At 44.7% G+C, this 14,545-nt stretch overlaps 1 protein-coding gene across 3 annotated transcripts in view; it reads right to left on the bottom strand.

The window, feature by feature from the left end:
- The window catches only part of STX18 (syntaxin 18), a 120,898-nt gene that overhangs the window by 43,795 nt on the left and 62,558 nt on the right, over positions 1–14,545 (bottom strand). For 2 of the 3 annotated variants that reach the window (XM_059923338.1, XM_059923339.1), the window contains exon 2: positions 9,412–9,479. In XM_059923338.1, the coding sequence (XP_059779321.1) occupies positions 9,412–9,479 (68 nt within the window). Of the gene's footprint in view, positions 1–9,244; positions 9,318–9,411; positions 9,480–14,545 lie in introns of all 3 variants that reach the window. The other variant, XM_059923340.1, reaches the window with a different exon arrangement.

Consider the following 14,545-nt stretch of genomic DNA (forward strand, 5'->3'; position numbering starts at 1 on the left):
GACACAGGAAGTTTAGGACGTGACAGATGAGGAGATGGAGCAACCTGAGAAAGGGTTCAAACTCTGATTCTTCTGTGATGTTTTAAGAACAGCACTAGCTATATAATCGGCATTTGAAACACTCATCAAAAGTAACGAACGCTTGCCAGTGACATAGCCCCAAATTAAGTATCACCATAACAAAATTACTACTATTTGGAAAAGGTTAACCATCTGGAAAATAATTCCAAAAGATATATTCTCACAGGACATGCACACATAACTTTTTCAAACTTTGATTTTATTTCCTTTATGATGTGCAGAGGAATAATTTTATTACAGACTTCAATTTATCTAAATATTAGATTCAGTTTAAGGAGATTATGTTAGGTACAGGTTTGGATTAGTCAATTTATTTCAGGGAGAAACAAGGAAAAAACCAGAGGAGTAAGTTCATTCGCTGGTTCAGAAATTTAAAGGAATAGGCTTTTAAAAATTATCTGGTTGATTAGTATGTTAAGAAAGGGCAAGTTCAAAATTACAAAATACCATTGACATTCTGCCTATTAATTTAATATGCAATTAGATACTTCCTGAAGACAGAGAAGAAGAGAGAATAACGTAAATTATTTTAGACTCTGTTCCAAAGGTTACTGAAAAGGTCTGGACAAAAGTTAAAGACCACAATCTCATTTTTGCTATAAATATTAAATATGAGCGAGTGTAGTACCTTGCCCATAGTATATGCCCAATATACATTATGAAATGAAACTGTTAATGTCTGAGCTACAGACATGAACAAAATATAGACCCTGCTCTCAATAAACTATATCACAATAGGTAATATCCACAGGCTTATGTACACAACTATACATCATAAACAAAGGTTAATAGCCATATAACACTTTCCATGCATTAACACTAACACTAATTCACTGTTCTAAGCACTTCACATATATTTACCCACTTAATTATCAAAATTCTATGAGGTGGGTACTATTATAATTCCCATTTTACGCATGATGCAACTGAGGCACAGAGAGGTTAAGTAACTTGCCAAGGTCACACAGCTAGGAATTAGCAGAGTTTGGATTTGAACCAAGGCATCCTGGCTCCATACTCTTAACCACTGCTCAAGGCACTTCTTGAGTCATAAAAGGTAGAAGAGTTCAGAATAGGGGATGCTTATTCCCTATTAGCTAATCAGAAGGAAGGTGATCTATGAACTAAATCTTGAAAGGCAGGATGTAGCCGTGGGAGACAAGAGCAGACGCTCTGAGCAATAGAACGGAATCGGGAGAGAGGGAGCCTGTCTGGAGAACAGTCAGTGGTTCAGTTTGGCTGGAGCACAGGCTAGGTAGAAGCGATGAGTTCTTGGTGGGCCTCCAGTATGACTTGAGGAGTTTTATTCTGTAGCCAATGGAAAGGCAGAGCTTGAAGAAGATAAATGTTGGCAATTCCACATTAGCTGGAAGAGAGGAGGAAGCTCAGGTGATGGGTTATGGAAGTCAGAAAGAATCCTGCCTTATTCATCTTTATACCCCTAGCACAGGTAGGTGCTAGTAAATTTCTGTCGAACTGAAGACAGGAGCAATGGTAGAGCGTGGGTGGCAAGACCGAAAAGAGGTGATGGATCTGAGATGTAAAAATCGTCAGGAACAGAGTAGACGTTGGAGGCAAAGCATCAGCAGACCCTGAGATCTGGGGCCTGGGTAAGCAAGAGACAGTCGTAGAAACAAAGAGCACAGAAGGAAGAGGAGAAAGAACTGGAAATATAAAAGAAAGAAGCTGCTACTAACACTTGTCCTTATAATGCAACTCAAAAGGACAGAAGTAATGCTCTTGAGACTAGATGTTCCATGATTGATACTTTGTTTTCAAAAATGAAACCAGGGCAAATGGTCTTCTAAACACTTTGTGATAAAATCTAGAGAAACTAAAGTTCTGAAGTTCTGTAATTTACGAAGGAGAAAGGGAAAAGTCACTGTGACATATAGCACAGTGGCCACAAAGCTGACACAGGGCTGAGGTTACTGACGTTCACCTGATAAAGAGAACAGAACACTGGTGCAGTCCACAAACTAATAACAGACTGCTTTCACACGGTGGACACTCAAAAAATATTTGGTTGCCTGGATTTTGTTTAATTGATCTGACTCTTTCCATCCTAAACTCCCGAGGGCTATAGGAAGAGTCTGGCTCCTGGAAGAATGCCAGGAGTGGGAAGCACTGAGAGAAGGGCCATTTGGAGTTAAGAGTCCGGAGACCGGCGCTGTACAGAGAATGGAGAGTTACTAGCTCACCAGCGGCTGAGTTTAGGATCAAGTGGGAATCAGACAGAGATCAAAATATTGGCTTTATATGATTACTAACCACACATGGCCCCCTAATGGTGCCTGGCAATTATGCGGTATGTCCTCACTGTGTCTGCTTTCCCACTCTCCCAGGTGCCTGTTTCCTATCTTCTCCTCACAGCTCAAACCTCCAACACCTCCGTCCCCATCTGCAGCATCAGTAATAACTGTGCTTCCTGGTTTCTGGGCGCTCCTCCAAGCTCTCCCCACCTTGCTTCCCATGGGCCGGCACACTGCCTTCTCCCCAGCTACTAAGGATGAGGTGTCCATCTCCTAGCTCTGCCCCTCCACCTGGGCACCAGGTTGGCCCCAGTGATTCTCCTTTCTCTCTCATGCACCATCAACCGTAAAAGAATTACTGCGTAGACACGGTGCTTAGGCAGTGTCTGGCACACAGCGAACACTACACGTGTTAGTTCCCAATAAAATCAATGTTCCCCGTCTACTGGATCTTTCCTAGCCACATACAAACATGCTGTTATTTCTCCCAACTTAAAAAACAAAAGAAAATCTCTCAAATCCACGTCTCCTACCAGTTACGGTCCAACTTCCCCGCTTTTTTCAGTAAAACTCTGAGACGCTTACAACCCCGTCTCCATCTTCCTGACTATTCTCTCTCGACCCCATCCAAAGGGCCTTTTGCCCTCACCCCCCCACTGTGGTCCTCACTCCCCAAGGTCACCGCTGGGTCATCCCTCCCCTGAGTTACTTGCCACAGATTGGATGGAGCTAATGGCTCCCCTCCCCCTGATTTGTTTTCTCCTCTGTCTTCCCTGATAACACTCTCTCCCGTTTCCCTCCTATCTCCCCGCCTGCTCGTTTTCAGGCTTTTGGTTGATACCTTTTACCCTCAGTCCCTCAATCTCTCCACTGTCTACGCTGCTCCCTTGGTGAGTTCAGCTAGGCTCATGGCTTTTTTTTTGTCAGCGTATATACCAGTTCTACAGTGACAAGTCCAAATTTATGTCTTCAGCTTGAACCTCTCCTTGAACTTGAGACACGTATATCTAACTGCTGGCTCAACATCTCTATTCAGATGTTTAATCTGTGTTGCAAATACGCCCCAAACTGAGCTCCTGCCCGCTCTCTTCAAACATGCTCCCCCATCTGGGTTGATGGCAATTCCATTCCTTCTAGCTGCTCAGGCCCCAAACCTGGAGTCATCCTTGCACCTCTTTCTCTCTCCCAGCTCACAGCTAATCCATTAACAAATCTCGTTGGCTCTACGTTCAAAATAATTCCAGAATGTGACCTCGTTGCCACATCCACATCCTCTGGGCCATGCCATCGGCATCCCTCACCTGGACCGTGACCGTAGCCTCCCAGCTGGTCTGCTGCTTCTGTCGTGTCCCTCCACAGATTATTCTAACACACTAGCCTTACTGATCCTGTTAGAAAGTTAGTCAGATCCTATCAACCCTCTGTACAGACCTTCTAGTGCTTCCCCCCTAAGAGTAAAAGCCAAGGTCCTTACAAGAGCTACACGAGCCGTAAGACAGCTCACGAGATCTGGCTGCTGCCCTCTCTCTGAGCTCATCTTCAACTACCGCCCCCCACACTCCCCAGTCCCTCCTGCTCCAGCCACCCTGGCCTCCCTGCTGTTCCTTGAACCCTCCAGACATACTCCTGCATTAGGACCTTACACTTGCTTCCGTCTTCTCCTTCTGGAATGTCCTTTCCCTGGATGATATCTATATAAACTGACTGCTTACTTCTTTTAGGTGTTTACTCAATGTCCCCCCCATCTTAATAAGTCCTTCCCTAAGCTACCTTTATAAACTTGTACCCTCCCTGACAATTTCTATTTTCCCTTCTCCCCTCCCCCTAAAAGCATTTATCCTGCTCTAACACTATTATGTTTTACTCATTTATTTTGTTTCTTGTCTATCTTCCTCTCCAAAATATAAGTTCCATAAAGGCAGGGACATTTGTCTGTCTGTTCATTACTGCATCCCATCATCACAAGCAATACCTAGGATTTAGTAGGCTGATAAATCAATATCTCAATAGTCAAATACTTTCTGAATGACCTCACTTAATGCATGAGGCCGACCTGAAGAGGCCTGACACACAGCTACACAACTGTGCTCCTTAATAGGTCCCTCCCGGATTTATTTCACTCCCACCCCAAGACCTGCAGGCACCCCCCTTCCAGAGCCTTCCCTGGAAAAGTGGAGGCACAGAGGGGCAGGGAATGTGTCCATCCTGATGACAGGCACCCAAGAGAAGAGGGAAGAGTAAGCCTGAGGCTCTTCCCAGGGCCAACCAGGAGGCCAGTCTCCTCTCCTCCCTCAGTGCGGCACCTTCCCACGACCCAACCCCAGGGTCCACATTTTCGGGGGTGGGGGGGTCGTTGGAAGGAGAGAAGGAAGCCCATGGGTTCCTGGGGAATGGATGGTCCTCCCCTCAGCAGAACCTGAAAAGCAACAGAGACCTATTTCCCTCTCCCAACCCTCCCCAATACTTTGTTTTCTTAACTAGTTTGGCTTAACATGGTAACCCTGACAGAATGTACTCTACCTGAGGCAGAAGACCCAAGAGAGAGGGGGAGGGGCTGGGCAAGCATGCTCCACCCTCCTCCCAACTCCCCAGTCAGGTCAAGGCGGGCGGAGTGAGAGCAGTGAGCAGAGGGGCGGTAAGTCCTGTGCCGCCCCTAACAGAAACCATCTCCTAGAAACCATCTCCGTGGAAACGGAGGCTAACGGGGTCAGGAACAAATAAATAAGACAGGTACCCACTTCCAAGTGGCTATGCACCCCGTGGTCGGAGCAGACCGATAAATGACTAATTCCAAGAACATCAGATTAACATCCTCCTACTCTATTTTGACTTAATGGAAACTCAGCTCAGTGAAATTGAAAAGGTCTAAAGGTTAATTTGATAAAACTGATTACTCAATTAAAAGGTGATGTTCCTTTAGGAGACATTATATATTAACCTTTTAAACTGGAAATTGACAGTATGGTTATTCTATTAGTAACAACAACAAAAACCAAGAAAGTTTCTCCCCCAGGTGGTATCGTTTTGTTGCCAGGATATTAAGGAAAAGGTACATCTACCAGAAGTGGAGGAATTAGTTTTAATTAAAATCATTCAAGAGGTCCAGCCAGAGGCTATCTAGGTTGCATGCTGTTCTGCTCTAGTAAAATGTCATTATTTTAAAAAAATTAAATGGGTCAATAAAGTCTGAGCTCTACATTGTGGAAAAGATTACAGCTTCCTAACTATGCCAAGCTAACATAGCCTTATGGGTCTGAAGGCAATGTTTCTCTCAATTCCATGATCACACTCCATCCAAAATCTTCTCAGGAACAGGCCAAGGCCAGCACATTGCATCGGGAGGCAGAGCAGTAAAAAAAGAAAGGCTTTAAACAGTCTACCACCTTTGGGAGGGAGAGCTTGATGGGAGAAGATAAGGATGGCCTTTCTCCATCTGGAGAGAATGTAGGGCACGGAGGGGAATGCTTATTCCCTGGTCCTCGTGTTTCTACATGAATCCACTCCTCTAGCGTGACACCTAACCTCAGCCTCCTCCCTCCTGCCCCTCCCTTGGGGGCAGGGACTTCTCTGATTGGCAGCCTGGCAGAAGGACCTGGGCACAGGCGTGAACACGCATGGAGCCACGGCTCCTCTCTCTCCTCTCCTCTGGGATCCGGCTGCCCTCTCTCTCATATGCTATCAGGGGCCTCTGTGCTCTCTGTGCTCCGGGGCTGTGACCGTTCAGTGGCACCAATGGCTGAGTGCGTCTAATTCAGGAGCCTTCAGCAAGGTCACCCGCCTGCAGACCTAACCTCTGCCGCCACCCTAGGTTTCACTAGTGATCAAGCTGAGAACACGTCCATCTCTGTCATGTCGACTTGACTCTGGCATCCTCTCTCTCTCTTTCTCTCCCTCCCTCCCACCTCTGGCAGGAAATTAGAGGTGCTTTCTTTATCAACTGACCACTGCCCCACCTTCATCACAGGTCAAATGGGATTCCAATTCAGGTACCATTCACCAAGGGACTTCTACGTGCCAGGAACTCTCACACATCTCATTTAATCCTCACAAGAACATTATCCACACTTTATTTAAAACCAAACAAAAAAAGCAAGCACAAAGATGTGAAGTGAGCTGTATACACTTACATGATTAATATGTGGCAGAACTGGGACTAGAACCTAGGTGTGATTGACCCTCAAAGTCCCTGACCTTTCAAAGGGACCAAAACAGGGGCAGGAGTGAAACTCAGACTGCACTGGCTGGCCATGAACTGCAACTGGGAAAAGGAATTCAAGACTGAGTTTCTATAATGGGGTAATGACTGGTCAAGACTAAGAAAGCCTCAGGAGCTCTAGTTCTGCTGACGCTGCAGCCACACAACCAGTAAGTGGCAGGGTGAGACGGGCTCCAGGGACCCTGGTCCTCCGCCCCAGAGTGTGCTGCCATGGTAGCCGGGAAAGGGGGAGGCCGAGGCCAGCTGCCCACTGTCCTGAGCAGCATGACGACTCGGAGTAAGTCCACACCTGCTCTGGAAGCACTGACACAGTGCGTGGAGCTGAGCTGTGCTGTTCGAGGAGAAATGCCTTAATCCCACCATTATAATCAAAAGTTTAAAACTATTGCAAAGTTACAGAATAGCAGCCTTATAATCTTTTTATAAATCCATTGTTTTTTAAAAAAAAATTTATTTATTTTATTTATTTTTGGCCGCGTTGGGTCTTCGTTGCTGCGCGCGGACTTTCTCTGGTTGCGGCGAGCGGGGGCTACTCTTCGTCGCGGTACGCGTGCTGCTCACTGCGGTGGCTTCTCTTGCTGCGGAGCACGGGCTCTAGGCGCGCGGGCTTCAGTAGTTGTGGCACGTGGGCTCAGTAGCTGTGGCTCACAGGCTCTAGAGCGCAGGCTCAGTAGTTGTGGCGCACGGGCTTAGTTGCTCCACGGCATGTGGGATCTTCCCAGACCAGGGCTCGAACCCGTGTCCCCTGCATTGGCAGGCGGATTCTTAACCACTGCGCCACCAGGGAAGTCCCCTCATTGCTTTTTTCTTTGTGCACTGCATTTCAATTGTACTGTCTTGTTTGAATCTCCTAACTGGTGGCAAGTGATCATCACTCTCATTATTTAGAGCAGGGCTCCTTAAACCTTTTCTGAAAAGGGCCACAGAGTATACATATTAGACTTTGAGGGCCATATAGCCTGTCACAGCCACTCAGCTCTGTTGTCGTAGTGTAAAAGCTGCCATCCATAACGTGCAAATGAATGGGCGTGGTGCTGTTCCAATAAGCTTTATTTATAGACACAAAAATTTAATTTCATATAATTTTCTTATGTGGTAAAATATGATTATAATTATTATTATTTTTAAAAACTGGTTTTATTTCTTATGTATTACATGTATACTGTTAGGAGGGACAGTGTATTTAATTAACTAGGGAAGAGGAGGTGGGGCACTGGCCCAGCATCTTCCCTTAATTTCATCTTCTTTTTTTTTTTTAATATTTCTTTCTTCTTTATTTTGGTTGCACCAAGTCTTAGTTGTGGCGGGCGGGCTCCTTAGTTGCGGCATGCACGTGGGATCTAGTTCCCTGACCAGGGATCGACCCCGGGCTCCCTGCATTGGGAGCGAGGAGTCTTAATCAGAGCCACCAGGGAAGTCCCTATTGTTATTATTTTCCCCCCAGCCATTTAAAAATATAAGAACTATTCTCAGCTCACAGGCTGTACAAAAATAGGCAGTAGACTGGACTTGGCCTACAGGTTGTGGTTTGCTGACCCCTGGTTTAGAGGAAGACACTGCATTTTACAGATTAAGTGACTTTCTCAGGTTTGCACGGCTAATAAGGGGACAGGGTGGCCTGAACTAAACCAACCTCTAAAGCATTCACCTGGCTGGATGCCTTTTCAAGGCAAATAATGGGAGTTAATAATGGATTTCCATGAGAGATCTCTACAACCACTTATTTAACCTAAGTTGTAAAGTACTAAAGAAAGGAGCTGGAACTGATAGGCTTATACCGGTTTTATTAAGCTTTCCAAAATGACTGTCGCTTCCATTTTTATGCACTATAAAATTAGCATCTGATGTACATACACCTTTAGAAATAAAGTTTACACTGCCATCTAGTGGTGACCAACTATTTTAACTGAGAACTTTAAAGTAAGGTTTTCTTGGTACTAAGCATTAGAATAATTTAGTATATTCCAAAATTATGCAAATGAAATACACTTAAAAGTATAAAGTAGAGAAAGTGGTAGAGATTATTTAAAATTCACCTGGGGCATAATTATTTTCTCTGTTAAAGAATTTATATGAAACATTTTCATTTTTGCATATATTGATAAAGTTTTTTTAAAAATCAGATTTGTTCTGTATTTTCTAACTGTGATAGGAAGGCTTCTGAAGGGCAAAATCCCTTGTTTTATAATGATGAAATCCTAAAAAGATGCTTCTAATGATGTCACTTCGTATGTCTAATCCAACTTTTCCATTAATTTAGGTAATACACTTGAAGCTGACTCCTGTGGTAGAAACGCCACACTAAAGCCAGGTGCAAATGTAGGTCAGGGAAGAGCAGGAGGCATGATATCTGCACTGCGGTGTTCCTGTGTCTACTGAGAGCTGGAGTCTATTCCAGAAGCCATTTTGGAAGGCTCGATCAAAATGCTTTTTCTTTTTAAAAATCAACCGAACCAAAAGTTTCTTCACTAGAGGCAAGAGCTCTTGTCTTTCCAAATGGCATTTTTACATGACTTGCATTATCTCTTCATTTGCTCAGCAATATGCAATCAGTGAGAAACTGCCCCATTTCTCTCTGCATGTTTCACAACATATATGGCACACACAGAGCTACAGACACATGGGAACATCAGAATAGGGGACATTGCTATGAGGATATGGTGACTTTGAGGACATGGGGTATGGCTGAGCTTACCTTGGCTGGGGGGAGCCCCTTTTTGCTCTGCAGATATTCTTCCACTGCCAAACTGACCTTCCCCATTACAACCCTAAGTTAGTAAAAAGTGAGGACAAAAAGCTCAAAAGGAATATAGGTATGGAAAAGAACAGTCACTAAAATCATGGTAAAAAATAGACACTTACCTATAAGCATTAATATAATCTTTCCTGTGTTCCAGAAGAAAATCTCTCAGTTTGCCAATGTGCGAAATCTATAATGAAAAGAAAGCAAACGATTTATATGGATAAATATGTTACACTCATATGCAACAAATTTTACATTAGTAGAGAATGGAATGCAGGTAGTAAAAAGATTTTGAAGCTACAAACTGGATATCTCTGGTTTTAGACTCCTGTATAATCACTGACTTGTTGGGTGGCTTTGGGAAAGTCACCCACATTCCTGGGTCTTGGTCTCTTACCGATGGTTCCTTCTTCCTGTAACTGTTGTGATCTGTGACATAACGAAGAGATGATTTCTAAGGAACTTTGAGATTCAGTGAGATAGTGCATGTCTAGTAACTACACAGCATGTGCTCAATAAAGGCCAATTCCCTTCCTTATGTGTCTTATATCCAAAATTTTATAGACAAATATTCCTTCTTCCAAGTGTTCTAGGGGATGGATTCTAAGGCTGGAGCTATCAAGTGTATAAATAGGGCCCATGCAGAGCAGCAGAATTAAAGAAAAGATGCAGGAGCGACAGTTTATCCCTACACAGCAAATCTCCATTTTCCCTACTTCCACGGATGAACAAAACAGACACAAAAGTACAGAGGACGGAATTTGTGATGGCTCATTTCTAGTACTAAAGCCATGTGTCAGGTAATGTGTGTGGAATGAGGGATTAAGAAACAAACAAAATAAAAAGAGGTAGGAAGAAACCTAGGATCATGGTCAACATGGACAAAAGTGTTTCCAGAAGGAGAGAATGATTAACTAAGTTGGTGGCCTGCCCTGTCCTTTGACCACAGCTCACACTAGTTTCCTCCTAATGTCCTTTGTACTTATTCCAAACATACGTAGCCGCAGCCTTGAAGGATGTGCTGAACTTTCATCTTTTTCATGAAAGTTTTTCTGTCAAGGCCAACTCAGGCTAATTTTCGCTTTGCTCTGAACTTAAAAGCACTTCTGCATCCCACCCACTGGGCACTCAGCTACACACAGCCACGTCCTCTGGCTTCACTTTTGCATGCACACCTCTTTCTTGGGGGTTAGGAACCACGCAAGGAGGGGCTGCACAGCTTCCTGCATGGCTCTAAGCACAACGTGAAGCCCAGAAGGTGTCAGTCAGTATTTGTGGAATGAGTAAATGTTTAAATGCAAAAATAGTATTTACCACTAAGGAAACATTCAGCATTTGTCTGGAGACAGGTCAGTAAGGGTTCAGTTAAATTTCTCACAGAGTCTAGACTAAAAACAAATATGGTTCAGAAAAGCACCCTTAGGCATCTTAAGAGCATGAATCGAAGAAAAACTGAACTATGGCCATAATATTCATTTATTTACCAGATTACAGACAACAACTGAGACAGCCAGAGTCTGTCCAGCATCCCTGGCTCCGTGAGGAACTCCCCCACACACGACCTCGTTCTTTCCCAGCAGCCCATTGTGGACACTGACGTCACCGCGCTCATTAACCAGGTTGGGAAAGTGAATCTTGCAGAAGCTAAGTGACTCGTCCCCAGTCACATGGTTAGTGCCTGGTGGGGCTCAGAGGCAAGCCTGGGACTCTCTGAGTTCAAATTTGACCTGTCTTCCACTAAGCCACAGCTGCCTTCCTCACACTCTTACTCCTATTTTCCACTGACGCTGCATTTTAAAATCTGATTTTTAAGATTGTTGGGAAAAAAATTTAAGAGACGTGCAAGCAAGGTATTTACTGTACCACATTCAAGATTTAATCAAGTTAAGTCTCCTGTTTAATACATTTCAATGGTTTCCACTCCCTTCCCCAACGCCTGCCTGCAAGGGGCCAGGTAAGCAGTGTGAGGGAGTAAAGCAAGAGGAGTGGAGGGTTCAGTGCATTGGGCAGGGATGAATTCTGGTTTTAAAACACACTGCAGCCAAAGGAAGCACTTCTGCTGGCCAACTTGCCAAAGGGCAGCTAATTGTCATCTCTGGGCCTAACCAATGGGATTGAGTCCAAACCCCACATGCAGCACTCAAGGCCCTTCACAATTCAGCTCCAAAAGTCCTGAGTGGCCTCAGTCCTGCCGCGCTCCCCACAGACCACAAAGACCACAATGACTCGTTACCAACTGGTTTCCCTTCGCCAGGGTGCAAGCTCCTAGAGGTTAAAGGGTCCTCTCTCTTTCCCCAGAACCTGTCAGGCACAATTCCTGGTGCAAAGCAGAGTCTCAGAAACTTTTACTAAATGTTGAATAGATAGTGGGTACTGAATAATCCCCAAAGGATTATACCTACTGTGGTAGACAGGGTAATGCCATTACCTCCGCCCAAAGATGTCCAAGTCCTAACCCCTGGAACCTGTGACTATATTATGTTACATGACAAAGGGGAATTATCGTGACAGATGGAATTACGGTGCTCATCAGTTGACCTTAAAATAGGGAGAATACCCTGCATTTATACTGGAGTATCCAGGTAGGTAGGCCCCTATGTAATCACAGCGTCCTTAAATGGAGAAGAGGGAGGCAGAAGAGAGAGTCAAAGTGATGCAACGGGAGAAGGACTCAATCCAACATTGCTGGCTTTCAAGATGGAGGAAGGGAGCCAGAGGATGAAGGCAACGTCTGGAAGCTTCAAAAGGCAAAGTAATGGATTCTCCCCTAGCATCTCCAGAAAAGAACAGAGTTCTGCAACACCTTGATTTCAGTCTGCGGAGTCCCATTTTAGACTTCTGACCTACAGAACTAGAAGATAGTAAGTTTTTGCTGTTTTAAGCCACTAAACTTGTGGTAATTTGTTACAGCAGCAATAAGAAACGAATACACTTTGTCTCAGTTTGGGGTGCTATAACAAAATACCACAGGCTGGGTGACTTTAACAACTCTTATTTCTCACAGTACTGGAGGCTGCAAAGTCCTGGTCAAGGTGCCAGCATATCTGGTGCCTGGTGAGGGCCCTCTTCCTGATTTGTAGATAGTTGCCTTCTTGCTGAATCCTCACATGGTGGTCTCGTGTCTCTTCCTCTAAGGGTACCAATCCCATTCACGAGGGCTCCACCCTCATGACCTAATTAGGTCCCAAAGGCCTCACCTCTAAATACCATCCCATTGGGTATTAGGGCTTCAACATATGAATTCAACAAACATTCAGTCATAGCATATCTGTTTAAAGCCTTATCCAAAACAGTTTTTTTTAAAAAAGGAGTCAAAGTTTTCAATAAAAAGTTTGAACAGGCCCAAAGGAATCTACTACGTAGGCTAGACCCAGCAGCCCCCCCTTACTGTGGCCCCACCCCCCAGCTTTAGCTAATTTCAGTCCACCAGGGTGGAATGGTGCAAGGGGATAAGTGCCAGGAACAAGAAGGCCCCGGAGGCATCTCAGAAAACATGCTTACAAGAAGTTTCACTTAAAGTACAACAAATGTGATCCCAATTTCTTATGACATGATACCTGAGATTTGCTTCAAAATAATATGGAGGTGGGGAGGAACACGTGAAAGAGGCTCAGTCCTGAGTTGACAGCTGAAGATGGGCACATGCGTACATGCGGGCTCCTTACACTCTCTACTTTAGTATATACTTGACATTTTTTCTTAACAAAACATTATTTTCAAAAAAATCTCCCATTTTGCACTCTCTTTTAACATGTTTGGTGATTCTGAAGTACAGATTTTCTGCTGCCAAACTAGTAATAACCCACATTTGAACCAACAACTCAACCCCACCCAAAGTCTCTAGCTATTTTATTTCTAAGTGCTTGCAAGCCTTGCTTAAAGTTCCATTTAAGAGGATCAATGCCACTTAAAAAAAAACCACCACCAACAAAACCTTCATTGAGAGTTTAATACGTGCCAGGCTCTGTTCCAAGATCTCCCCACACATTAGCTCATCAAATTCTCCCAGCAACACTCACGAGATGGGTAACATCATCACACGTGTTTTACAGATGAGGAAACTAAGTCAGAGACAGGGTAAGTAATTTGCTCAGGAACACATGGGGTGAAGCCTGAATGGAACCCAGCATTCGAAGTATCAGGCTTGAGTTCCTAACGCCCAAATTTAAGCACAGATTCTTGGCAGGTGGCAAGTGCAGTTTCCCAGTATAGTAATCACAAAGAGGGATGACTGGGAACCGAGAAAAGCATCCAGTGAGCAACAGCAAGCTGTGTTTTCTTGTATCTGTATTCAACAGTGCACTACACACCTGATGTTACCCGAGAGCGACACACCAGGCATGTGTGTGCCAGGAAGTGTGTGAACTGCTAACTATGTGCTGTCATCGGCTCCCCTATAACAATCAGATGAGTTAGACGTTACCCCCATTCCCGTTTGATAAACATGGAAACTGAGGTCCACATGAGGTCGGTCACAGGATAATAAGGGGAAGAACTGGCATGGATCACGGGTCTGTATGACTCAAAGGCTGTTATTTATTCTACATTATATCGTCGTCAAAAGACTAATAAACTATTACTATTTAGCTTAAGTTTGAGGCTTTTCTTCACAGAAATATAAACTGGGTTTCATGTGACAGTATTTGTATATATTGATTTTTAAAATGTTTTCAACTACAGTGGATACAGAAAGATCTGCAAGAAAGGTTTTTAGAATGTTTCCACATAGAGCGCTCGTTTTAAAAGTCACTCAAAGTAGGAACATGCCCGTATCCAAAGTGCCTGTTTTTACCACTGAAGTCTCCTGCTCCAAGCTCGGCTGTTATTCCTTGTGTCTGCGACACGGGAGGCTTGGAATTCGCAAGTACCATAGGGATGCTGGGAGGAAGGCCCACAGCTGTGAGCAAGGAACCAGGATGGTCAGAAGGACTGGCGGTGCAACGGTGACCCGTTCACCCTGAGTATCGATCATCAGACTGCCTCAAAACACAGTTCAAACAAGTAACGAAGGCAACTTCCACGACTGGGTCTCTTCCCCGCGTCTGAGTTCCTCTGCCTCCACGCGTGGTGTGGGGCGGGGTATGAGCAGGGGAGCGGACTCCGCGCAGAAGACCGTGGGCTTTGGGTGGAGCAGGGCAGACGAGAGAGAACGGGCACGGGATCCAGGGAGTTGGCTGAGCTTCTCGGTTCTAATCTCTGCTCAACCTGCACCACTTACTCTGAAGGGGACCTTGATTCCCCCACTTCAGGCTT

Source organism: Balaenoptera ricei, chromosome 5 (assembly GCF_028023285.1).
Source record: "Balaenoptera ricei isolate mBalRic1 chromosome 5, mBalRic1.hap2, whole genome shotgun sequence".
NCBI classification, from domain to species: domain Eukaryota; kingdom Metazoa; phylum Chordata; class Mammalia; order Artiodactyla; family Balaenopteridae; genus Balaenoptera; species Balaenoptera ricei.